The 27,652-nt window shown below is 39.4% G+C and overlaps 1 protein-coding gene across 1 annotated transcript in view; it reads left to right on the forward strand.

The window, feature by feature from the left end:
* Positions 1-22,928, forward strand: part of KPNA3 (karyopherin subunit alpha 3) — an 82,061-nt gene extending 59,133 nt beyond the window's left edge. The window contains exons 11-17 of the mRNA XM_075533271.1: positions 4,990-5,121; positions 10,720-10,848; positions 17,091-17,195; positions 17,289-17,360; positions 17,513-17,675; positions 20,161-20,255; positions 20,711-22,928. Of these exons, the coding sequence (XP_075389386.1) occupies positions 4,990-5,121; positions 10,720-10,848; positions 17,091-17,195; positions 17,289-17,360; positions 17,513-17,675; positions 20,161-20,255; positions 20,711-20,809 (795 nt within the window). The 3' untranslated portion in view covers positions 20,810-22,928. The remainder of the gene's footprint in view (positions 1-4,989; positions 5,122-10,719; positions 10,849-17,090; positions 17,196-17,288; positions 17,361-17,512; positions 17,676-20,160; positions 20,256-20,710) is intronic.
* Positions 22,929-27,652: the final 4,724 nt, after the last annotated feature.

Consider the following 27,652-nt stretch of genomic DNA (forward strand, 5'->3'; position numbering starts at 1 on the left):
AAAACCTCCAGTACGATGTTAAATAAGAGTGGGGACAGGGGGCATCCTTGTCTGGTCCTCTTTTTCAGTGGTATGTGTTCATCTTTTCTCCATTGACTTTCACGTTGGCTGTTGGTTTTTCTTATGTAGCTTCTACTGTCTTGGGGAATTTTCTTTCCATTCCTATCTTGATTGTCTTAATCCACAATAGGTGTTCGATGTTGTCGAATCCTTTTCCTGCATCTATCGATACTATCATGTGGTTCTTATAGTTTTCATGTGTATGAGGTGATTGATACTAATGATCTTTCGTAAGTTGAACCATCCCTGCATCCCTGGTATGAATTCCACTTGGTCATCATGAATTATTTGTTTTATATACTTCTATATTCTATTGTCCAATATATTCTTAATGATTTTTGCATCAATGTTCATTTAGGATATTGGTCTGTAGTTCTCGATTCTTATGGGATCCCTGCCCGGTTTTGGTTTCAGAGTTATATTAGTTTCATAGGAGTTTTGGAATTTGCCGTCATTTTCTATGTTCTGGAAGAGTTTGTGTAGGATTGGTGTCAGTTCTTCCCTGAATGCTTGGTAGAATTTTCCTTGTCCAGGGAATTTTTTTTTTGTTGGCTATCCTTTGATAACCTTGCTATGGGTCTTTTGAGATTCTTTACATTCACTAGAGATAGTCTAGGGAGGGATTTTTTTCCAAGAATTTCTCCATGTCTTCCAAATTGTTGAATTCATTGGAGTACAGTCCTTTGTAGTACTGTGTAATTATCCTTTTGATTTCATTAGGGTCTGTTGTAATGTCCCCTCTTCCATCCCTCATCCTTGCTATTGAATTTTTTCCTTCCTCTTTCTTCTTAGGGTTTGCCAGTGGTCTGCTGATTCTGTTTATCCTTTCAAAGAACCAACTTTCAGTGGCATTAATTTTTTCCCATAGTTTTCTTATTATCTGTCTTCTGAATCTCAGCCCTGATTTTTATTATTTCTTTTTTTTTACTGTTAGTAGGATTTTCCTGTTGACTCTGTTCTAGTTGCTATAAATTTTCTGCCAGCATATCAATCATGAGTCTTCCTTTCTCAGGTGTGCATGTGTTGCTATGAAACTTCCTCTTGATAGCTGCCCTTGCTGTGTCCCATAAGTTTGGTACGTCGTGTTCTCATTCTCGTTGGTTTCTAGAAATTTCCTAATTTCATAGCTGATCTGGGCCAGTACACAGCTTTGCAATAGAGGCGATGAGAGTTATTCATCCTCCAGTTTTTTGCTCTCATTTTCTTCATCTTCCTTTTGTTGATTTCCAGCCTTATGGCACAGTGATCAGAGAAAGAGGTCTGTATGATACCAATGTTCTTAAATTTATGCAGATTCGCCTTATGCCCCAGCATGTGCTCTGTCTTTGAATATGCGTCATTTGGGCTTGTAAAGAATGTGAATTTTTTTGTATTTGGATGAAGTCCTCTGTTAATATGTGTCAGGTCAGGTTGTGTAATTATAGTGTTTAGATCTGTAGCCTCCTTGTTGAGTTTCTTTCCGTCAACTATCTCAGAAAGCGGTATATTGAAGTCACCTGGTATAATTGTTGAGGCTGCAATTTCTTTTTTCATCTTTTGGAGCATTTGGTTGATGTATTCAGTGGGTCGCTCATTCGGGGGAAATGTATGTTTAAAATGCTTAGTGATTCTTTGTCTACAATTCCCTTGAACATTATATAGTGTCCCTCCTTATCTCTTTTTATGGTTGCCTTAGAGGTCGATTTTATCTGACATTAGGATTGCAACCCCTGCTTTTTTTCTTTCTTTTTTTTTTTTTTTGAATTGCTGTGTTGTTTTTCTCCAGCCTTTGATTCTCAGCCTAGTTTTGTCTGTAGTCTTGAAATATGTCTCCTGTAGGCAGCACGTTGATGGGTTGTGTTTTCTAAGCCAATCTACTAGCCTCAGTCTTCTAATGCCTGAGTTCAGTCCATTGGTATTCATGGTTATTATCTCCATCTGAGGACTCTGATGTCATCTTAAACCTTTTGTGTTGGGTGTTTTCTTACCTCTCTTTCTTAGTGTGTTGTGCACGTGTGTGTTTGTGTGTCTGTCTGTGTGGTTCATTCTAGATATCTTTCCATCTTTAAGCCAGTGCTGTCTTAGGGGCAGTTTTCTCTTTGTTGCCCTCTCAGTGGGCTTGTTCTATGTGACAGTCTCTTATTTATGCTTGGTGAGTGCTGTTCATCTGCTCATACTGGTTCGGCAGGGAACTTTTCTAAGGCTGGGTTTCTTCTAACTTATTCTTTGAGTTTTTCCTTGTCTGGGGAGACTCTTCTACATCTATTTTGATCGATATTTGGCTTGGTAGAGTGTTCTTGGGTTTGTGTTGTTTTTCTTCAATTTTTGAATTATGTTACTTCTTTTTCCTCTTCTTCATAGTGTCTGCTGATACCTCTGAGCATATTCTTATTTGGGAGCCTTTATATGTGATTGCTTGTTTTTCCCAAGCTGCTCATGATTTTCTCCTTTTCCTCAAAGTTGGATAGTTCAACTATTAAGTCCCTTGGTGACTTCTTCCTGGGATTTAGTCTAGCTGGTATTCTTTCAGCCTCCTGAATGGTTACCTGGGTTACATTCATTAAACTGGGGAAGTTTTCCTCCAGGAATTCTCTCACATTTGTTGGAGATGGCTTCTTTGTTGTGTCTTCCTCCAGTAATCCAATTAGTCTGATGTTTTTGTTCTTCATAGTATCAGACATAGCTCTTAGGTTTTCTTCAGCGCCTCTGATGAGCTTATTAGATTTTTGTTTGTGTTTGGCTGTCCTTCAGGTGACTGGTGCAGTTCTCTGCTTCCTCTTGTCGATTCTCGAGGTCTGTGAGTCTGCTAATGATTTTTATTTCTCCTCCCTTTGGCCTATAGACTTTATCTCCTCTATCGTTTCGTCCCTTTTCTGTATTGTTTCCCTCAAATCCTGTAGGACACCAAGTAACATTTTGAAATTTTCTTTCTGTGGCAAATCAATGTCTGCTTCTTCTATGCATGTCATTAGGATTAGGACATCTTCTGACATTGCCTTTTGTTTCTCCTGTTTTTTCATGAGGTTGTTGGGGCTTATTGCTGTTTGCGTTGTGTTGTTTCAGAGGAGCCAGGTGCCATTTCCCGGCTTGTTCTCTCTGGGAGACTTGTAGGAATGCTTCTTTGAACTGCCTACAGCTAATTTCACTATGCAGTTGGCCTACCACTGCATCCTCCTGTGGCTTCATTCTTTTCATTCTCAACCAGTATTCTGTTATTTAGAGGGAAAGTTCGATGGACTCTCAGGGGTCACTGTTTGGGTTGTTGTGGACACACAAGGATGGTGCTGCGCTTGGTGATTTTCCAACAAGCTGTGATGGTGTAGCCTACCTTAGCTTAGGGCACTACAGTGTGCTTGAGGGGATGCCCTCTGCAACGGGAGTGCCACAGAAGGCTGGTTGTTTGCCTGCTTTGTTTTAGAGCAGCGCACATGGTGGGCGGAATTGCCCTGGTTTTATTGATCACTGCTGAGGTTAGGCAAAAGTTCCTGCAGTAGCATGGAACTTTGGTGAGTGTTGGCCTTGCTGCCTTTGGTTGTGAGGCACAACGGCAGGCAAGAGGAAATTCCCTCAGTCATGTGAGACCATAGAGGACGGATCAGAGCTCCCCCAGCCATGCAGGCAGGGTTTTTCCTGATTAAGGTGGGTGGGATTTCCCCAGCCACGTGTTAAGCACTGCAGAGGCTGGTCAGACAGAATTTCCACAGGAAGAAGTTGGGCAGGATAGCCCCTGGTGGAGGGTGGGTGTATTTTCCCACGTCTCAGGTTATGCTCTGGTGCAGGGCAGAATTCAGTGCTCCTAGGCTAAGGGGAGTTGTCTGGAGGTCAGCAGTGGTGTATGAGAGATAAATGAAGAGAAAAAGAAAATAAAGGGGGAAAAAGCCTGCTGAGACTGTGGGGGGATAGAAAGAAGAGAGGGGGGAAAATGAACAATATAACTGAGCCCCAATTCTTGACCGTGAGGCTAGAGGGATTTAATTCCTGCCTCGAGGTGGTGGCAAGCTGTGATTGTGTTCAGTTAATGTCCCTGCACTGGCTCCAAATGATCCCAGCTCCAGCCAACAAAGTGGTGAGTCTAATGTCAAACACTAGTCGGCTTCTACTGTGGTAAGCCAAAAACCCCCAGTCCCTCAAAGCTTAGTGGATCTGTTCCTACTTATCTTTATGATGCTCCTCCTGGGACCTGGCAGTGTGGAATTTCCCTCTTAGTAACTCTCCTGCACTGATTTCCGGGGAGTCCCTCTGGTATTTGTTACCCGGTCACCATCTTCCCGGAAGTTCTCCATAGATGATCTTTTTGTCTTCTAATAAGGACCCCTGCTGGCACAATGGTTCCATGATGTCCACTAACTGAGTTCATGAGCAGCTATGCAAGGGAAAGCACTAGAAATTTCTTCTATAAAGACTGCAGCCTAGGAAATCCTAGCACTTCTGCTCTGTCATGTAAGATCACTATGAGTTGGATTCATCTCAGTGGCACCAAACCAACAGCAGACTTGAAGTACTGGCCTGATTCTGTATACCATAAATGTGCATATAGTCCATTGGATTATTAGTTATTAAATTTATGAGGTATGGAGAATTACATTTCTGCTTGATTTTATATATTTATCTGTATCATCTTAATCTATACATCAGTTGTATCAATCACATTTGAGCATATGTTGCCATCATCATTGTTAATCTGCTTGATTTTCAATTCACCTCTCAGGATGGGGTAGGCATTATGACTAAGGATGGGGTAGACATTATTACAGACTATTGTGTTTCATTTTTGTGAAGAGTAGTCTGAGGTAAGCATTTAGAGCAAGCACCAAGTATTTTATCAGGAAAGCAGATGTTTTTGCCGCAAAGTTAAAACATAAAATTTGGGTACTTCTCTTAGTTACCCCTAAGCTCTATTCTATATTATAAGTATAAATATGTAACATGGCTATTCTTTACCATTTTTAGATTCTTGTAGATACTGTTTGGGCTCTGTCTTACCTGACAGATGGAGGTAATGAGCAGATACAGATGGTTATTGATTCAGGAGTTGTCCCATTTCTTGTGCCCTTACTGAGCCACCAGGAAGTAAAAGTCCAAGTAAGTATTGAAAACTTTTTTCCTACTTATATATACTTGTGTTTGCTATAACCAGTTAACTTTCATGACCAAGCTTCAATGTGTCTGTAGGTACATATCCTCCAAATTGCTCTTCTTATTTCTTTCAACATAGTTTTGTTGATTTCTAGTCTTTATCTTACCCATAGTCTTAGCTGAGTTTCAGACCCATGTAGCTAATTGATTTGGCCCTCTTAGATTTAACCTCTTAGAACTCCTTCAAGCATTCCATTTTCATTTCAACCTTTTAAAATGGTGTGTTACCATCTCTCACGACCCTGCTCCTTTTCCTATATGCCCTTTCATTGTGGTCCAAGCTAGAAGCATTGGAGCCCTCCTTTTGCTTCCTCCCTGTTGCAAAATCCTTTCAGTTCTTATTCATATATATAGCTTTTTAATCCAAACTAGTAACTTAGGTCAAGGCTTAATTGGTTTTTTCTCTATAATTTCAGTAATCTCCTAACTACCCTTCTCATTTTGGTGTCTCTCCCACTCTATCAGTGGGTGATAGATAAGGTTTATCCCACATCTGCAAAAATAACTTTCTAAATGGAAATGCTTGCCCACTCTTGGCCTGTATGAAAATATTTCATTGCCTTCCATATCCCGATACCAGATAGGAGGTTTTTATCATCTGGTAACATCCTACCTCTGAAACTTTGCTACTGGCCTCTTCCTTATAAGAATTGTATCTCAATAATACATATTAATGTTCTTAACAAAGAGTCCCATCGTCCATCTGTGTCTCCTCTCCACCATCACAAAAAAATGTTTAAGTTATGCGTAGAATGCTTCCCCTGTCATTTTACATGAGAGATAATGTTAGGATTTGACAATATTTCTCCTGAGAAACTTTCTCCAGAAGAGAAAGTGCTGTTCTTTAATTTTGTAGGAATAACAATTCTATTTTTGTAATTTCTACTATATATATCGGTTTTTCAATTGACTATATTATTGGAACTGCTAGTTTCTTTGTTATGTTTACAGGATTCAGAGTTTCACAAGTATCTTTTCATCTTTATTTCTGTGCTAAAATAGCACCTATCATAATAGGATTTCCATAAATATTGATTGAATTGTTATTTAATTTCAGTATACACAGTAGCCTAGTATATTCTTGAAATCTTCTTTTAATATTTTACTATGAAAATGTTCAATCATATAAAAAATTAGAATAATATAATGAAACACCATGTACCCTCATTCAGCATTAGAAATTATCAATGTCTGTCATAATTTTATCATTTTTCTCTCCACCCTTTTTTAGTTATTTTTGTTGAACATTTAAAATCAAACTCAATCAAATCTCTTTCTCTGTTCCTAATTTCTATTTTTTTGCCATATTATTATTTTTTCAAAATAATTTTATTGGGAGCTTATATAGCTCTTATCACAATCCACACATTCATCCATTGTGTCAAGCATATTCGTACATTTGTTGCCCTCATCATTTTCAAAACATTTTCTTCCTACTTGAGCCCTTGGTATCAGCTCCTCTTCTAATTTTCTACTCTCTTTTCACTGCTTTATACTTGAATTTCAGGACCGCACACTGCCTATTATGAACTCTTCTCCAGCTCTCACTTCAGTTAAAAGTACTGAGGGCAATGTAATGTGACTCCAAGCATGCATTCACATTTAAACAAGTGTGCACATGTCTTCTTGGGAGTACTCACGGCCCTCGAGTCAATGTTGACTCATAGTGACCCTATTGGAAGCAGTGGAACTGCCCCGTGGGTTTTTGAGACTATTGCTCTTTGTGTGTGTGTGTGTGTGTGTGTGTGTGTGTGTGTGTGTGTGTGTGTGTGTGTGTGTGTATTCTATACTTTTTTTAAAAAGCTCATTTTATTGGGGGCTCTTACAGCTTTTAGAACAATCCATACATAACTGTATCAGGCATATTTATACACATGTTGCCATTATTATTTTCTAAACATTTACATTCTATTTAAACCCTTGATATAATTTCCCCTTTTTACCCTCTCTCCCCCACACCTACCCTCCTGACCCCTTCATAAATTATAAATTATTATTTTCATATCTTATACTGACTGCCGTCTCCCCCTGTGGTTTCTTCCCCCCTCCTTTCCCCACCTCCCTACTCCCCTCCTGGTATCGCTACTACCATTTCTGTTCCTGAGGGGTTTATCTGACCTGGATTCCATGTGTTATGAACTCTTTACCTGTGTACATGCCCTGGCCTAGTCTGTAGTGAAAGTCAGGATTGGGGTCATACTAGTGGGCAGTGAGGAAACCTCAAGGAACCAGAGGAATATTGTATATTTCATCTATGCATACTTCACCCTGGTTGATTTATCCCTTCCTTGTAAGACCCTTCTGTGAGAGGATGTCCCAATTTCTACGGATGGATTTTGGGTCTTTTCTTCAGCCCCTTTCATTCTGGGGTCTTCTGGTGCCTGTTACCTGATCTGGTTGACACCTCATGATCCCACAGGCTGGTGTGCTGCTTTCTGTGTGGGCTTGTTGCTTCTTTGCTAGATTGCTGCTTATTTAGTTTCAAGCCTTTAAGACCCCAGACACTGTTTCTTTGGATAGCTGGGCACCATCAGCTTTCTTCACCACATTTGCTTGTGTACCCATTTTGTCTTCAGCAATTATGCAGGGAGGGTGAGCATCACAGAATGCCAGGTTTTTAGAACATAGTGTTCTTGTGTTGAGGGAGGGCTTAAGCAGAGGCCAAAGTTCGTCCACTTCCTCAATGTATTGACATATAAATATATGCACCTATGCCAATACCTCCATTAAAAAAATAATATATTTACATAAGTGCACACCTATGTTTATATCTCTATCCATAGCTTTGCTTCCTAGATCTTTCCTTTTACATTCCTCATTTCCCTCCATCAAGCTTGCCCTTCTTCTGCCTCTTAGTAATTCCTCTCAGCTAGATTGCTATTGTTCCAACACCCCCAGGATCTCTATGTCTTCCTCGTTGTTGATTTTAATTCCCTGGTTGTTCCCATGTCTATGGCATTGTTTACTCACCACTCCCTTCCCCTGCCTCTTCCTCCCCTAAAGTCCTTCTACAACCTTCAGTTCCATTGCTTTCTCCTCAGCGTGATTCCCATTTCTATCTTATATAGGTAAGCAAAGCAACAATAACATAGACAATGTAAAAAGAAAACAAAAAATTGAATTAAAAGAGAAAAAAATAGAAAAATATATATGTAAATAAAAATAATCATAACTAGCAAAAAGACCGAAAAAGCACAGATAATTCCAGGACTGTCTGCTGACCTCTTTATGACTATCTCCACACTAGTCCTGGGAGCGTTCCGGGAACTCTCCCTCCTAGTCTGAAGTCCTATTTTGGGGACTACTCAGGGCCTTTGTGCCTTGGCTGTGATTCCATTGCTGATCTGTTATGTTCCCTTCTTGGTTCGCCCCACTGAAGGGGGTTCAGACTGGACGCACTTCCTGCCATGTGTCTCCAGTATTGTTCTCTGTTAATGCTCCAGCGAGAGGTCATCATGTTTCGAGCTATTGTAAGCTTGTGTTAGAGATTGACTAGAGAAATAAATTCATAGACACTCATGAGTATAAGAAAAAGCTTTATATAAAAGAGCAATTGTATGTTGAGAAAACATCCCAGCCCAGTCCAGATCAAGTCCATAAGTCAGATATTACCCCATATGTCCAATACCAATCTATAAATTCCTCTTCAGACTCACGAAACACATGCAATGACACCAAATACAGAAAGATCACAGGCCAGTGGATCAAAAGTTTTGTGGATCCAATGGCCGCATAAGCATCTCAACGCTGGCAGTGGTTTCTAGGTTGGCGCCTCCAGCTCCAGGGAAGTAATGTAGCTCCACGTGACTTGTCAGCAGGCATGTCTCCTAGGGAGTGAGTGTCCTGCCTCCCCTGAGCTATTTATCTCCTTAGCCCCTCCAAAGGACGTCATCGAGCTGCAACCTGATTGACAGGATAAACTCCACCTCTTCACTCATAAGTCTTAAATTGACCACACATGTAACTACCACATGGCCCTACAGTGCGCTCTTTGCCTTAGCAGATCCATGCAGAGACGTTGTCCTCTGGGCTTGCTGTGCCAATATGGGGTCTAGACCTTCACTCTCTCTTTTTCATTCTTGGTTTGCTTCCATGTGGACACGGCAGGCCAGCCCCTCTCCCCAACCTGTAGGGTCAGTGTTGTCCTCTGTAGCACCTACTTCTAGGGAGGGGGTCCGTTTGATTCTGATGAGGACGGCCCTGTAGCCCACTCAGTTTATGCCTTGCTCCATGTGGTTACATTGCCCTCCAGAGAGACTGTAACTCTTTACAGGAGTAGGAAGCCCCATCTTTTTCTCCCCAGGTGTAGCTGGGATGGTTTCAAACTGCCTACCTTTTGGTTAGCAGACCGGCAGTAACCACCACACCATCAAGGATCCCCTTCGGGGAGTAGAATGCCTTTATTCTGGCATTGTCTGGAGAGACTTTTTCGTGTTTTTTATGGAATGACAAATATAGTACATGTTTTGTTGTTATTGGGTTTTTTTTTAACATTCCTTGTGAAATTCCCAAAAGGCTGTTAACCTTGTATGGTTTCTTCTCTATTAATAAAGAAAAATATTTCTTTTCAATCTGTAAAATCCCAAAGTAAAAACAATAAGAATGTGGTAGGGAGGGGGGAAATGAGAAGTTGATGCCAAGGGCTTAAATGGAGAGCAAATGTTTGAGAATGATGAGGGCAACGAATGAACAAATGTGCTTTACACAGTTAATGGATGTATGGATTGTGATGAGTTGTATGAGCCCCCAATAAAATTATTTTTTAAATATATGTAATAAGAATGTAACAAGGTTGATTCTTTTACTTTACAATGTATTTTATATTTAATTTAGAAATATTCTCATCGCAAAACAACCTTCAAATTAAGTGACTTAATACTATGTAGCTAGAATGTAGCTAGGACTATTTATTCAGTAAATACCTTATCAGTACTACTGTGTACCAGGCCTGGTACTTTGTGATAAGATTGCTCATTCAAAAGAGAAAATGGTTTTTGTCCTTTCAGATCTCAAAGGTTGGGTAGAACAGACAATAGATAAGTCAGTGTGCTGTGTCAATGCAGAGGTAGGGTACTGAAGAAGCACAGAAGTGTCCGACAAAATACCTAGACCCAGCTCCTGTGACTCTGAGCCAGAGCCTTATCTGTGATTCCACCAAACAGAACAGAGTGACTTGAACAGCAATTAACTTATTTCAGCCAGCATGCTAGAGCCAGAGAAAACACTGATAAGATGAAATGTTTTTTTGAGGAGACCCAATTGAAATTCCTGGTGAAAGTGAGCCTTTACATTTTTGTTTGTTTTAATCCCCCTCTCCCCGTTTTTGGGGCCCTTTTGTTACTCTCAGTTGCTTACATGGTTTTTGAAATATCTTTCACAAGTGACTTATTTAAAATTGTGCCAAGTTTTCCTTAATGCTTTGCATAAGGAGAAAATCAATGCCTTTTACATGTTTGCATTTTCTCTAGATAATGAAAAATAGAGAACCCATTTCATCTTACAAAAAACAATGAACTTACAGAAAACATTGTGTCCCCATCCTAGACTGCAGCACTCAGAGCAGTGGGCAACATAGTGACCGGCACTGATGAGCAGACCCAAGTGGTTCTCAACTGTGACGTCCTGTCACACTTCCCAAATCTCTTATCACACCCCAAAGAGAAGATAAACAAGGTAAGTCTGACCAAGTCCTCGTCATGCTTTTAACTGTCCCTTGTTTCTACTCTGCTGGCTTCACTGTGTGTCATTCTTCAAAACCAGTGCAGATTGAATTGGCAATTACTTCAAATCACTTCTGCAACCGTTTGGGGTGTTTCAAGGTTTAAAGTGCTTCCTTGATCATCACAGAATGAAAACTATCTTGTCTTTTTTTATTGTTATTATTAAATAGATCTAATAATACCAACAATCAGTCAGTGATAGCCGCTCAGTCAAAGTATAAGGCGCCCTGGTGGCGTAATGTATTTGCAAGCTGGGCTGCTAACTACAAGGTCAGCAGTTCAAACCCACCAGCTGGTATGTGGGAGAAAGGCGAAGTTTGCTGCTGCTGCCACAAAGATCTGAAACCTTAAGGGGCAGTTCTGTGCCTTCTAGGGTCAGTATGAGTCACAATTGACTTGACTTGACAGTGAGTTTGGGTTATGGTGAGGTCAAAGTGCATACCAAATCCATCACTTAAATGACTAGTGTCTTTAATAAACAAATTGAGATAAAGATGTCAGATTAAGATACAAAACTATGATAGAATGAATTTTAAAGTAATTAGCTCACTGGGGGAAAACATTTGCATACAAAGAGTGATAGATGTTCAGATAGAAGAGTTCTGTGGGGTTTTTTGTCCGAGAAGCAGAAGGGACAAGTATCCGGTGCTTAAAAAATTAAGAAAATAATGTTTTGTCCAAAAGAATGACTACAGCATCAGAGAAGCTTTTATTAAGCAAAACTATCAACAGGTAAAGCCATTGTCCCTCAACATTTGCCCCATCTGGATCTGTACACTTCTAAAGGGAGTGCTTCCAACTTTTTAACCCGGCCCCAGAGAATTCTGCCCTTCTGCATTTGTCGTTGTTAGGTGCTGGTCAGCCGGGTCTGACTCAGAGCGACCCTGTTTATGCCAGGTTGCCCGGTCCTGCCCCATGCTCACAGTTTTTGTTGTGTTTAAGTTTGTTGCTGCGGCCATGCGGTCAGCCCGTCTTGTCAAGGGCCTTCTTCTCTGTCGCTGCCCTCTGCTTTACCAGGCATGGTGTCCTTCTCCAGGGGCTGGTCTCTCCTGACAGCATGTCCACAGTGTGTCGGATGGAGTCTCACTACCCTTGGCTCTAAGGAGCATTTTGACTGTTCTTTTAGATTTGTGTGTGTGCTTTTGGCAGTCCGTGGTGCTCTCGGTGTCCTTCGCCAGCACTGCAGTTCAAATGCATTGATTCTTCTTTGGTCTTCCTTATCCAGTGGTCAGCTTTACCGTGCATACGAGGTGACTGTAAATGCAGGGGTTGGAGTCATTTTTGATTTATTACATATCGATGGGCAGGTTGCACATCCTCAAGAGACTCAAGCCACGTTTCTGTCAAATGTGCTCTGAGTTTGAGGAATAGAAAAGAGCCCAAAGGGGCGAGATTGGAGCTGTGTGTAGAAGGGGTAAAGCTTCCCAACAGAACTCCCTTAGCACAGCCCTGGCTGCCCGCAGAGCAGGAGGCAAATGCCCTGTCGGGATGGGGAAACATTGGCTCCGTGCAGCTTTCCAGCCTCTTTCTCATGGACAGTTAGTTGTCTGCTTTCTTAAAATTTCCATGAAGGTTACTTTATTTGGAATTTCAAAAACAGTCACCGTTATCTTCTGAGCTGCCTTGAATTTAATTGGCCCAGTAGAGAGATCCTTTGGAGCCAGTTTTGATGAGATCTTTTGAGGGTATAGACACCTTAATGACATATCAGATGTATAATTGGGAGAACTTGTCTTCAGTCATTCACTGATTGCAAACACCTACTTGAACATAGCTTGTTTGGAATAAACCCATACGTGTATGAACTGGATCCATGGTGGTAATATGTTTTTATTTACTGTCCTCTGGGACTAATAGAGTAGAAACTATTATATAAATGATATGCAGCTCAATTGTATAAATCGTCTGATTTTCTGGCAGATTCCCCTAGCAGATTACTTTGGGGGAAAGCAATTTTCATTTAATTGTTCCCCCTAACCTTTAAAAACTACAAATCATACTAATCTCTTAAAGTTCTCCGCATGTTATTAGAATAAAGAGTAAATTCCTTTATGTGGTAAAGGTTCTTCATGTTCTGTTCCCTACCTTTCTTGTCCAGCGTTCACTTGCTGTCTTTTCTCACACTCAGTGTTTGAAATACTCTAATTGAGTTCTTTTACTTTGGTGTTTTATTGCTATTATGTAGCACAACAACTTTCATAAAAGTGACGGTCAAATATTAGTTGAATACCTTTTACTTCCCTGAAATGCTATCATCCCCAATTCTAGCAAAATTGACCATTTCTGGATTTTGAGCTCACACTTAACCATAAGCTCTAATCTAAGAACAATCAGTTCTTATGATATGGCCCTGATCAATACATGAAGGGATCTATAATGATATGGGTGCTACAACAAAGTGTGGTGAAGAAAACTTATATGGTGCCCAGCTATTAGAAAGAATAGTGTTTGGGGTCTTAAAGTTTGTCTTCATACAAGCATCCATCTCAGTGAGGTGTCAGATAAGCTCACACGGAAGGACACCAGCCTGGGTGATCCAAGGATTGTAAAGAATAAAATCCAAGATCACAGGAGAGAGTTGTGTTTGAGCTTAAATTCTGAGCACCTGGTTTGCAAAAGGCGGTAGAGGACATTGAAAACCCTAATCCATCTGCAGGTCCCCATGGGAATTAAGCCTCCATTGAATTTGTTGGGGAAAAGAGCCCCCAACAAATCATTGCGGGTCCGGTAGGCACAATTATACGGCGATAATAAGTAAAGATTATAGTAAAGTCACGGAGAACATGAGAGATAGAAGAGAGGTTGAAATAATGGAGTCAGACATATTTCATGGTAGCATGCTCACCTCAGCCCCGCTTGGTGGTCCACGTGGAGAGAAGGGGAGAAGGAGCACAGGGGCGAGAGCGACATTTATTACTAACCAAGGCTTATAACTAGGGGGGCGTGATTACAGGTAACCACACGTCACAGGAAGGGGCAGTACAATAGGCATACACATCATCGGAAGGGGATGCACAATAGGCATAAGCGTGACAGGAAGGGGATGAACCTATGATTGTGCACATAGGAAGGGGAGGGACATGTGCGGACCCTAGATTCATAATGGCAGTCTAGTCTTGGTTACCCTTGGGTGGGCTTGACTTCCCTGGGCACTCCTTCAGGGAAACAATTTACTACTCTCCTTATCAGAAGGGAGTGAGCTCTACTTGTGGGATATAAACAGTGGTGTCTGCTTGCTCTAGGGAAATTAACCCCTGACCTAGTTCTGTTGACCTCCAAGTGTGTAGTCATTTGCCACATGTAGCAAGCAGCTAAGTTTGGGATATATATGGGGGAGACAACTTGGGAGAAATCTTTCTGTTTCCCACATGTATTCCCTTTGACCAGGGATGTGTCTCTCTGGACCTGCTGATAGTTATTACCACAGCCCAAGAAGCCCTTGACACTCTTTACATTCATTGGTACATTTTTTGCTACCCAATTTATTTTGAAAGTGAAGGGATTGAGGGCTAATTCCTTTTTTTAACTTCCCTTTCTTTATCCCTCACAGCCACTCTACAAACCCTGCATTAAAGAAGTCTAGAGACTTTAAAAATAAAAATCGTTAACTGCTGCTCTCTACACTGCTGGGCAATAGCAGTGTTTTCCCCCAAGACATAGGCTTGTTTCCTGTTACGGGCCATCTGGTGGGATAGTGAGTTACAAGTTGCCCTGCTAACGTCAAGGTCAGTGGTTTGAAACCACTGCTGGGGGAGGAAGATGATGCAGCTTTCTACTCCTGTAAAAAGTTAGTCTTGGAAACCCACAGGGGCAGTACTACCCTGTCCTGTTTATAAGGTTGCTCACTGTCAGAATCAGCTCAACGGCGGTGAGGTTTTTTTAGTTTATCATAACTTTATATAATTGCTTGACTGTCACATTAAAATTGAAGTCCTATAGAAAAGCAATCACATTTTATAGGTAGGACTATTCAGATGAAAAAAGGAAACCTAGAAACTTTCAGACCCTATATTTTTACTATAGAAAGTTAATAGAGATGGTTTTTATAGCTAAGTGTATTTATAGTTTGAAACAATTAAGATATTAACATAAATACCTATTTAATTAGCATAGATGCCTACTTAGTTTCAGCTAGTAGTATTTTCAAACACTTTTCACCTTGAGCATTTGTGTGCCTTGCATCTTTGTAACCACAATGAGTCCCTGGAGGTATAAAACGATCAGCCTGCTGTTTGAGGGGTGGCCTAGGTGGGCTCCACATACATTTAAAATTTTCAAAGCTACAAAATATTTGCATTTGGGTTAGTACCCAAGTACTCCTAACACATATTCTCCTATTACTAACTTTGTACCACAATTGGAAGGTGAAATGAAATTACAGTTAGCTCTTTCAGTTGTGGAGGAGGAAGATACACATTTGACACTAAAATTACAATAAATCTGGAGTTTTTTCTTTTTTAAATCATTTTATTGGGGGCTCATACACCTCTTACCTATCCATACATAACATCTATTTATTGTGTCAAGCGCATTTGTACATTTTTCCCCTCCCTTCCCACCAATAAATCTGTTTGTTTTTTTAATAAATTTGTTTTAATCTTAGAGTAGGTATGTCAGGTTTTTTGACAATTGTAGAAACTTTGGAAAATAATGAGAGCAACAATACCATGAGAGTAGGAGGAAGGTGGGGGAAAAGGTGGACAAAGCGGGGGAACTGATTGCAATGATTGACGCACAACACCCCCCACCAGGGGGATCAAACATGGGTGAAGGGAGAAGAGGGAATGGTGTAAAATATGAAAATAATGTATCAAAGGTTCAGGAGGGGGTGGGAATAAAAAGAACTGATACCAAGGGCTCAAGTAGGAAGAATATATTTTGTAAATGATGGCAACATATGTACAAATGAGCTGTAACGACCTCCAAGAAAATGATTTATTAAAATTTTTTAAATTGGGGAAAATGAATAAGAAGCCTATTACAGCTATAATACTGTTTGCTAATTCATAGTTCTTACAGTTCATAGTAGCAAGTTACTTATACTCTAACTTTTATTTATGGGATATTTCAGGATATTTATCTTTAGATCCTTGAATTAATTGGAGGAAAAGTTACCTCTTAAGTAATTTGATATTCTCCTCTATGATTGAAGTATATATTGGAATAGTTTGTACACCCAGAATAACATGTCATTGTGTTTCTATTATGTAATCAAAATAAAAAGTTTATGGAAAATGGAATTTAATAATTTTCCCACAAATTTTTTAAAGCTAGGTTTTACAAGAAATACATATACCAGAATTGCAGAACTATTCATAATAGGCAAAAGGTGGAGATGTATGACATGTGTATCAGCAATTCTACCACTCTACAACATGCAGTGGAATATTACAGAGCCCTAAAGAGAAATGAAGTGTCAGTACATGCTAATACACGAGTGAATCTTGAAAATGTGCTGAGTGAAATATGCCAGTCACCAAAGGATAATCCCACTTCTCTGAAATTGGCACATCCTTAGAAACTAAAGTTAATTAGTGGTTACTAGGGGCCAGAGAGAAGGGGAGTGGGGAATGTATGCTTAGAGGGCAATGAGTTTCTGTTAATGCTGGTAGGAATAAGTTAGAAATGATGGTGGTGGTTATTGCTCAACACAATAAACATCACTGTAGATGAATTTTAAAAATGTTGAATTAGGAAATGTTGTATGTATTTTTACCTGGAATTCCATTTATGACATTAGATGCTGGATTTCTGTGAAATAATTGAATGGCAGTGTCTTATAGGTAAATTTTTTAAATAACTCACTTTCATTAGAAGTGGTTTTATCAAAGTATTAGAAAAACCAGTGTTAACATTTATTTCTAGCCATCTGTCTTTTACAGGGAGCTGATGCATAGAAATGCCAACTCCATGAACAGAGAGTTTTATCAGTGTTGTTTGCTGCTGTATCTCCAGTGCCTAGAATTGTTCCTAACATATTATGGGCATATATGTTGTTAAGAGATACTAGGTCAATGGGGCTCAACTATTATGAGTAGAAGTTGCATTATAACTTTTAAAGTTAGAAAATTCTTCATAGCTGAATCACTTTTAGGTGCATTTTTGCATATATAAAGTATGCTAAATTCAAAAATATAAAAGCATTACAAATAAAAGTATCCCAATAAAGGTGCCCTGTATTTTGTTCAATTACAGGAAGCAGTTTGGTTCCTTTCCAATATAACAGCGGGCAACCAGCAACAGGTTCAAGCTGTAATAGATGCTGGCTTAATCCCTATGATTATACATCAGCTTGCTAAGGTTAGTTATATTGAGTTCCTCGTGTCTATTAATGTAACAAAACTAACACTTGGGGTGAAAATTTTATTTTCTCATTTCTTTCTCAACCTCTAGGGAGACTTTGGAACACAAAAAGAAGCTGCTTGGGCAATTAGCAACTTAACAATAAGTGGCAGGAAAGATCAGGTGTGTTCACAAAAGCTGTTCATGATTGTTGATACTGGAAAGTATACTACCTTTATTTGGTAAAGAGTTTCAGGTTGTTTCTATACTCTTTACTGTGTTCTTTTGGGGGAAATAATAATTCTACAAATAAAAATATTTCTCCTCTTGTCTAGGTTGAATACCTTGTACAACAGAATGTAATACCACCATTCTGTAACTTACTGTCTGTAAAAGATTCTCAAGTTGTTCAGGTGGTTCTAGATGGTCTAAAAAACATCCTGATAATGGCTGGTGATGAAGCAAGCACAATAGCTGAAATAATAGAAGAATGCGGAGGTAAGAGTGGAATCAACAGAGAAAACTAGTTAAACACTGTAACTATGAAATACTATTATCACATTATATTGTTATTTTTTATTCCTAGATATTCACACTGGCGTCTTATCAAATATGAATACTCCTCTGAAAGTCACAGTGCTTGAGAGCAAAGTAAAAATGTTGAGAACCTTTACAATAAAGGGACTCATAACCTTTGTTTAACCCCACATTTCTAAAACTTCTCCACAGGGAGCACTTCTTTGTCATGTTATACCCGGAGATGCAGTGGGTTAGTGTTGGGCTGGCAACCACAAGATCAATAGTTTGAATCCATCCACTGCTCTGTGAGAGAAAGATGAGCTGTCAACTCCTGTAAAGATTGGTGGCCTCGGAAACCTTTCTCTGTCCTGTAGCGTAGATGTGAGTTGTAATTAACTCAATGGTGGTGAGGTTGGATGGTAATTCAATATATACTAAATTGACCAGACCGTAGATCAGTTTATTCTAATCTCATATTTTATTTTTTATATATTTTTGACAATTTGGACTATTATACCACTTGTTTTATATTTTATTTTTCAAAAGAAAACAAATACTGTAGCATTATTGACTATTCAAACCTAAAGGGTTTTCTTTCTTTCTTTTTTATCATTTTATTAGGGGCTCATGCAACTCTTATCACAATCCATACATCCATTCATTATGTCATGCACACTTGTACACATGTTGCCATCATCATTCTCAAAACACCTGCTTTCTACTTGAGCCCTTGGTATCAGCTCCTCATTTTTCCCCTCCCCGCTACCCCCTTCCCCCTGAACCCTTGATAATTTATAATTTATTATTATTTTGTAATATCTTACACCATCCGATGTCTGTCCTCACCCACTTCTCCGCTGTCTGTCCTCCAGGGAGGAGATTATAAAGGGTTTTCTTAATAACGAGAAGAATTTATGCCAGAGATGTTATAAGTGTATTGTCCAAGGGTCATGTGAGTTGTTATTGAGAGATGCACACTTAAAGATCTAGACCTTCTCACTGTTGGCTCAGTGGTCATTCCGATTTAAGATACGTTTTACTTTTTTAGGGTATATCAAATTACCATTGTAATCAGGTTCATGACAACCTAGAAAGTTTGAATAACTGGTAGAATTGTTACTCTTTGGTTCTTTATTTAAGTCCAAAAGTATTGCTACTCGGGTTGCAGTTAATCACGGCACCGGTTATGTTCCCAAACAGAACATGCTTAAAGGTATCTACTTATCTTGGTTTCAGTAAGGTGCCTTGGCAAAAAAGGGACGCCTTTTGTGCCATGAGAAAAAAAAAACAAATTGAAAGTCAAAGTTATACTTTTTAAGGTTGAGGTAAACTTTTTAACAAAACTCACGTGGGCATCTGTCCAAATCACTGAAATTTCGCATCAAGTTTATAGGAATGTTCCCCCACTTCAACCAGTTTGTAGGTGGATCAAGCATTTTTTTTTCAAATGTAGAGAAGACCCCGCAAATGAGCCAAGAAAGGGAAGCCCATCAACCTCAATGAACGAAGAAAATCCCAGAGTGACAGTCGAGTCATCGCCACCCACGTTGGGATCGCTCAGCATTTTCCGTTTCACGGGAGCAGCTTGGCCCCAGCAAGCTTTTGGCGTAGTCAGTGGGTGCCCCCAGTGTTGAATGTGGTCAGCTAGCTCAAAGAGCTGATCTTTCCATCGGTTTTTTAAAAGCAGAATCAACGCTAATGAAAATAATTGTATGGAAAAAACCGGAATTGGGGGAGAGTTTGGGAATTTGTCAGCATCATCCAGGGAGTAGAGTCTAATCAAACCGGTGACTTCCAAGGGGATCTTCAGTTTGAGGGAGGGGCCAATTCAGAGGGTTATGGTAGCTGTTTGGGGGATTCTATCTTGATAGATTTTCTCGAAGGACACAGGTCTTAATTGGACATTTTAAGAAATGGGAAATTATCTTGCTAAAAATGGGCTGGTAAAGTTGCCCTGAGGAATATTTTCCCATCACAGCAATGTACCTGTTCGGTCTTAGAGGACAGCAAGGCCTGTCCCATGAGAACTGCAGAGACACAGCTTACCCGGTCCACTGCACAGCCCTGATCTTGCTGCTTTTAGTTCATAAAATTCAAAGAACATTGAAAAGCCAACACAATTTGAATCCCTGAAGAATGCCAAACTGCCCTTAAATTACTGTTCGACAGTCACCAAACCAAATGGATATTTCAAGGAACAATACTTATTAGTAAGGTCAGATATCAACTTAGAGATTTGTACCTATCATCCCTGGGGTGATACTGGAACGGTGAATGGAGGCGTTGTCTGACTACAGTTCTGAAAACCTGTTCCAGTCTCATTGTGACTATTGGGCATAAGGGCCCTTATTCATTTTTGGTGGATGGGGAGAAGGAAGGTGCTCCAATCCCCCTGAGTTCACTTTAAGTAAAACGAACATAGTGTTGAGTGTTACCTGCTCAGCTATTTTGTTTATTTTATCAGGTTTGGAAAAAATTGAAGTTTTGCAGCAACACGAAAATGAAGACATTTATAAATTAGCCTTTGAAATCATAGATCAGTATTTCTCTGGTGATGATGTAAGTATAAAAAGATGGTGTAAAGAATTTTCCTATAGTCATTAGTATGAATAAAATTTATATCATTCTATCTGATTCCCTTGAGTTTAAATTTTCCCAGTTACTTAAAAAAATCTTAAGTACAAAAAAGAATTGCTATATGTGCTCTATTAAACTGTTCTCTTAATTACTATGTCAGAAACAGCATTGCAAGGTATAAAACTGAAAGCAAAGGGCAGCTTTGAGGTGTGTGTTAAAATTTTAAGTAGTAAAAACTAAAAACAAAACAAAAAAAAATTTTAAGTAGTTAAGTTTCTTAATAAACTTATTATTTTCAGATTTACTTACCGGTAAACATGTGTATATGAGTAAAGCATTCATACAGAATTCTCTTCTAAGGTTAAAAATGAGCTCTATTTATCCCAGAATATATAGTATCATGACATAATAAGGATGTTTTTTTTCCCTTTTCATAGATTGATGAAGACCCTAGCCTCATTCCTGAAGCAACACAAGGAGGTACTTACAATTTTGACCCAACAGCCAACCTTCAGACAAAAGAATTTAATTTTTAAGTTCAGTTGATTGTGGCATCTTTGTTCCCACATTCAATATGAAGCACCACCGGACGGCCACCAAACCAGAACAACAACAAAGGCTCCAAAACACACGCTCTTCGTTCTGATGCTTCTAAAGCAAGCCATGTCTCAGCCACTTTGCCGTTGTCAAAGGTCCTGTCACATGGACTGTAAATGCAGATGCATGAGTTCCTAAACGGTTTTAGACTCCTCCTCAACCATCTCAGTTCCCTGCCTTCTTCCTGTTCCCCTGGTGCCACACGCTGACAGCGACAGTCTGCAGTTAAGAACACTCCGTAATGGCGGCCCGTCAGCTGCCCCCTGAGAGTCCTTTGGAAAACGGTGCGTTGTGGATCGAGAAACTTTGGTATGCTGCATCTACACGCTGGAAGACTAAAAGAGGTGCAATGTGATCTGAGCCTACATCATTGTCCTCCACAAACATATTTTCATATTCTTTATGTGGAAGAATAGGTTTTAAAGTACAAGCCAAATGCTTTTTCATCGGTGGAACTGACAAAAAACAAGTAACTTAAAAAGAAACTTGGTTATTGATTAAACAGATAAGTTAAAAACAAAACAAAAACTACTACTTCATCTACCAGTAATTGATGTGGTTATTATCTGCCTCAGAAGCCAGGGTTGGAGGAAGAACTTTAAACATGGAATGGTAATGCTTTCACCATGATACCTAATTTTTGAGAACAGCAAGCCCTATTCGACCACTCACTTCCGCCTGTGTGTTCCTGCTGTTTTGAAGTAATCAGATGCCGTGCATGGTATTTTACCTAAGCTGCAACCTGTTATGGACTTGAACTTCTGTTTAAGGTGAAAGCAAGAGTCCCTAACTATAAAAGGAGAGAAACAAGGTATAAATGCCCATTGGTGATGTTAAAAAAAAAAAAAATCTTGCTTTCAGCTTTCAGGAGTTAATCTTTTTGTTTTAAATTGATAATTGGATATGGTTGATTTATATTGGGTTTAAACTGTGGAGCTTTCATGTTTACTGTAATTTAGTCTTAAATTCTTTTTTTACTTAGTAAACAGTGCTTTTGATAATGTGGTTGGCAACAAACCAGCGACTATTTAGAGGTGTCATAAACTTCATTTTTTGAGTATTGGAAATGTTGATTCAGATCCTCTAAAAACATACATATTAAAACATTCAGACAAGGATCTATGTAGAGGAATAATCTGCAGTTATTTAACATAAACCTGATTTGCAGTGATTTTTAAATGATTCTGCAATATCTGGTCTTACTGTGTAAAGTCATTGCTTTGGTAAAATTGTCTGACACATTTAATTAATGGAAGAGTACAGATTTGAAAATTCTTAAACCGAATAATTTGTGCTGTCACAAAAAAAAAACACTTTTTTTTTTGCCATTGTTTACTGGGTTTAATTTCCAAGTGCATTAATGTTAAGGGAAAGAAAACCTAAAGTAATTTAGTTAGCCGACGGGGGTGGGTGGGGGTGCATTTCCTGTGATGAAGGTAAGGCAGATGCCATCAGAGCTTTGTGAGTCAGCTGGGGTTCACGGATAAGCAGCACATAGCAGGTGTGCGCTCATTAAAAACACACGTACCTGCCAAGGCGGAGCCACTTTACAGAGCGAGTTTTGTCTTGTATCTCCAGAGGATACAAGCGTATGTTTAAACTGCAAGATTTTTACTTGCTAGAGAATCTGTTTTAATATAGTGGTTTGGCCTCTGATTATTTATAGGTTTTATAAATTTTAGAATCAATTTCTCTTTAAGGTGGCTCAAATTTTCAACTCTTGTGCACATAAAATTGAGTTGAAGTTCATTGTGCCTTTTTTTCTTTATCCAAATTTTGAGTTGAAGCTTCATATGGTAACTGCATCCTGTTCAGACACTATCGTCTAAATTTTTGAAACGGTGTGGTATTCACTAAAAGTAGGAAAAACAAAGGTAAAAGCAAATTAAGGTCACAAACTTCGGTGAACCCCCAAAGTCCGAAGCTTCTTGATATTGTGAATCGTGCCCCTTCTAGTTCGGTTTCTTCTGGACCCTCCATGTTTGCTGACAGTTACCTTGTAAATTTTGCACACATTGAGATTAAAACCAGGCCTCCACTCTGATGCTTCCTATTTCATCTGGTGTTCCATGTGCAGACTGACTTAATGACTATGAGCATCGTCAAGTAATGCAGGCCTGTGTATGCACTTGCTTGATTCAATTTGTTGTGACCTTATTGGGTTTTGAACTGAAATTTTGCCATTTCATAGATAAAGGAAACTTAAGTATATTGCTGCAATTTTAAGTTTTCAAAACAGTGTTTAAAAATTACATTTTTAAAAAACAGTTTAAAAAGACTAAACCGTTCTTTCAAAAGAGGCATTTAATGTGTTCCTAATTTTGTATATGGGCTTAGGTTTTGTAACCAATAAAAAAAGCTGCTATCAAATATGGTAAAACATTGAAAAACTTATTTTAAAAAATACCTAAATTGCTTAGTTTTGTTTCTGATTGGTTAAATTTGGAATTATTTGTCACCTATCACCTACAGTGGCAGTGGATCAAGAATCACACTTTCATTGTGTGAAGGCTTATAATTTATCTCTTTCCTATGATAACAGCACAGGCTGACCAATACCAGTGCTAGCTTTATGAATGTTTTGTAACAAATAATAGGTAGTGCAGAGTTCCAGACTTAAATACTCTCACCTAGAAAAAGGCCATTTATTTGAAAAGGTGGTGTGGTTATGACTTTCATGAAACAAACAAAACTTTAACTTTTTAAAATATTGTCTACTCTTGAAAACATAGCTATGAAGTATCATAATTTAAATAAACCTGAAAGTTTTAGCCTCTTACATAGATTGTGGCTCAAAGTGAAATCTCTAACTGAAACAACAAAAGAAAAGCCAAACTTTTGAGTATACAAGTATTTTTACTTTTGTATAATGCTACTTTAGATTATTTTTGAAAGAAGTCAGTGTATCAGTAAATAAATGTGATAGTACTATATACTTTTGCCATAATGTCCTTCAGAAATGCTGTTCTTTTCAAGGGCTCTGTTAATTATCGCGCAAGAGATTTCGTAATGTCAGTTGCCTGGGAGTTATTATGAAGTTTCTAGTCCTCATTGATTGAGGACTTTTCAGTAAACCTATTTAGGAACAACGGCGGTTAACGGTGTACGTTAAGCGGTGAGCATGCAGTCAGTGCCGTGTGTTAGCCACCATAGAAATGGCTTCATCAGTCAGCTGCGAAACAGTCACAGAATAAGTCTGTGTTCACAAGACAAAATATTCAGGGGAGGAGATGCAAGAATGGGATCCTTAGCCCCTTTATTTGCCTCCAACTCCCTCAATTAACATGAGTTTAAATCCTAGTTTCTTAAACTCTGCATGCACCCCTGACTTTGTAGGCGGAAGAGTTCTTTGTTTCAGAAGCGTGGGGGGGAGGGGGCGCTTTGTGTTCTTGACTGCTTAGTGGTATTCCTGACCTGTACCCACTAGAGGCCAGTGGCACCCCTTTCACCCACTACCTCACCTTCAGTTAGGACAGCTAAAATGGTCTCTGTATCAGGAGCTTCAAAAAGTCCTTGGGAAAATGTGTGTGCTGTTTCTTCGTTTTCAGTTTCAGAAGAAATCAGAGCCAGACTTTGCCATTTCCCAAATCACCCATCTGTGAGAGCTAATGGTAGTAGGGAGTCCCACCTATTGCACATGGCTTAGTTAAAAATGGTAATATGGTCACCCTCTTAAAATCATTCTGTGACCACATAATAGGGCTGTGTGGGGCAGGAGGGGGCAAATTTATTCATAATCTGCTAACTTCCCTGTAGTAGTGATTTTCAGACATTTTTAGTTTTGAGGATATTTTAAATTCTCAGGTAAATCTGTATTTTTTTAAAACACTGCCACCAAGTCAATATTGACTCATGGGACCCTATAAGGAAAAGGTAGAACTGCTGCCCCCTTTGGGTTTCTGTAACTGTTAATGAGAGGAGAAAGCCCTGTCTTTCTCCCGCTTAGTAGCTGGTGGCTTTGAACTGCTAACCTTGCAGATCACAGCCCAAAGTTTAGCAACTACACCACCAGGGCTCCTTAAACCGGCTTTAGAACAGGAAATCATAGTTTGAAAAAACACTTCTGGAAGTATTATGAGAAATTGACTTCATCCTTAGGAAGCATAACCAAATTTTAATTTAATAGATGGCCCCTTAAATTAAACAATATTGAAAAACATAAGACAGTATAAAATTAGTGTGAAAAGTAGCAAAAAAAATAGATAAATGATTTGAAAATTAGATATATTCACACAGCTTTTAATAGTGTGGGACAGCAGACTAAGGATGGTGGGGACTACACAGTGGATGAATCACAAGCTCTTCCTTCCAAGAGCTAGTCTTCTTGTCAGAAACTGTTCCAAGTTTCAATACATCAAGTACAAAAAGAGATGTGAGAGCAAAGTTGAGAGAGGGGAAACAGCGAAATGCTTCTTGGATGGAATGGGATTGAGACTTTGGAAAGGTAAGGTTCTTGTCAAGAGCTGCATTGGAAGCGGTCAGCAAACACATGGAGTCTCCGCTGATGTCTTTTTGCGCTGCCCCGGATCATCCAGGTCGGGCTCCTCCGGCATCGGCAAAACCAGCCACTGTGGACCAGGAGAATGGAAGGAAGTTATCATTTGGGCAGTCAGAAGTTTCGTGAGAATAAAGTGAAGGAAAAAGAACCCCATTTCCCACCTCCATGAACAAATTCATGGGCAGAAGTTAAGAGAAAGATAAATATTCCAAAGGTCACAAGACCCATGTTCTGTGAAACATCTCACTTGGCTGTCTGCACCCAAGACAGTGGTAAGACCGCAGGTGGTCACATCCTTGTACAAAGGAGTCTTCAACTGGAAGATGCCAACCCTGATGGGGCGATCTGAGGAAGAAGCTGCCAGGCAAAGTATTCCCAAAGTTCGCCTGACCCTTTTAAGTACAGAACTGGAAGAACTGAATGAGAAATACAAGAAAATCGAAGAGTAATTAGAAAATGCCAAAACGCTTTTGAACGCCAAAAGGCAGCCTCCATCAAACCTGAGTTTTCTAGGACACTTTCAAGAAAGACTTTGAGCTTCAGGCTTTAAAGAAACGACCAGTAAAGCAACCAATGTCAAGAACTTAGACGAAAGAGCTCCAGCACGCCAAAGAAATCATCCGCAAGCTGAAGCTGGAGATCTGTGATTTAAAAGTTAATGGTGCAGAAGCTAAAGCAGAAAACTGAGATGGGAAGCAAGCACCCTCCTAAGACGAAATGAAGCTGCACTGCAAATTAGACGTGGAAAAGCTCTCTGGAGAGCTGGAGCCATCCAGAGCGAACTGGAATCTGAGAAGGCCCTGCAGGCAAGAAACAACAGGGCCCTGGACCTGCTGCAAACGTCCTTTACCTCAGAAAGGCCAGCCAGTACCCTTGGCCAGATTCCAGGGAATATTTTATTAAAACATACAAAATAATTTTTAAAATACTAAATAGAACCTTCCATTGGGCCAGTCCTAGAGCAATAAAGGAAAGGGGTTCTTCGGACCAAATCTCTACCATACCAAATGGTTAATGGTTTAGGTTTCTCTGGATTATTCACAGAACTCTCTTACAATTGTTGAAAATCAGGGGAACCATGGTTGAGTTCATGTGCGCCCTCCAGGAGAATCTCTCCTACAGTATCCCTCTTCTGTAACAAATTGCCATCAACCTTGATGAATTCTGGGGTACTCAAGGATCATGGAGTTGTGTGCCAAGTAATGTGTGACGCCACCTCAAGATACCTGTGACACATCCTCGCGGCAGCTGTTTCACCCGACAGGAAGTAAAACTCCTATGCTAATATAAACCTACAGCTTACACAGTGAAATATGCATGTTGGAGTATGCTTTAAAGATAAAGTTGAGTTTTCGAAGCAAATCATTTTATGAAAATACTCCTCGTGGAGGAGGAATCAGAAAGATGTGTCCTGTTGAATTGCTTACACGATCTACAAAGCCCTTTTGTAATATTGAACAAAAGCCACCTCTCTTAAAAGACACCTTATTACTATTTTTTACTGGGAGTAGAGTTTGAGATAGTTCCAGAGAACAGAAAAAACATTATTATTATTTTTTTTAATCAGTTCCCTTCCTCAATCTGCACACCTCATGTACGAGGAGGTTCCAAAAAGTTTATTGAAAAAGGTCTATTAATTTTAAACTTCATTTTTCCATGAACTTTTTGGAGCTCCTTCATATTTCAGCTTATCCTGCCTATAGGGAATAATTCCCTGAACTTGGTTCGTGTCAACTTGATGGAACTCCAAAGATCCCAACAATAAAGTATTTACTGTGAATGGTATAAAGGTGCAGTGGAAACAGTCCATTATCTGTATATTAGTCCTGTGAACGAGATTATTCACAATTATTTTGCTAGTGTTCTCAGATTTGTGATCAAGTAAATGCCTCCAATTCCCTTTTGCATTGGCTCTCTTTCACCCAGTACTTAACGCAATTGCACTATTCCACTCTAAACTTGAGAACTTACTATTTTCATATTACAGTAAAACCTGCAAAAGCCAAAAAGGGAGTTCGGGAAGGGAAAGAAACATTTATAGCCAGATACAGGATAATGAGAAGGATTATGGAGTGGGGAAGGCTTCAGAGGTAGACAGAGGCCAGACCCCATAAATCATATAATATGGAAAATAATTGTTGCCATTAAGTAAAAGGGGCTATGTAGTATCTGTTCTTAACGGGGTTCACTGTTTGCAGTGTGAGGCACTGGGGCAAGAGATGGCGGAACCACTTGACCATGGAAGGAGCAAAGGGTATGGCAACTAAAAAGTTATGTCTTAGAT

This window comes from Tenrec ecaudatus, chromosome 15 (genome assembly GCF_050624435.1).
Source record: "Tenrec ecaudatus isolate mTenEca1 chromosome 15, mTenEca1.hap1, whole genome shotgun sequence".
NCBI classification, from domain to species: domain Eukaryota; kingdom Metazoa; phylum Chordata; class Mammalia; order Afrosoricida; family Tenrecidae; genus Tenrec; species Tenrec ecaudatus.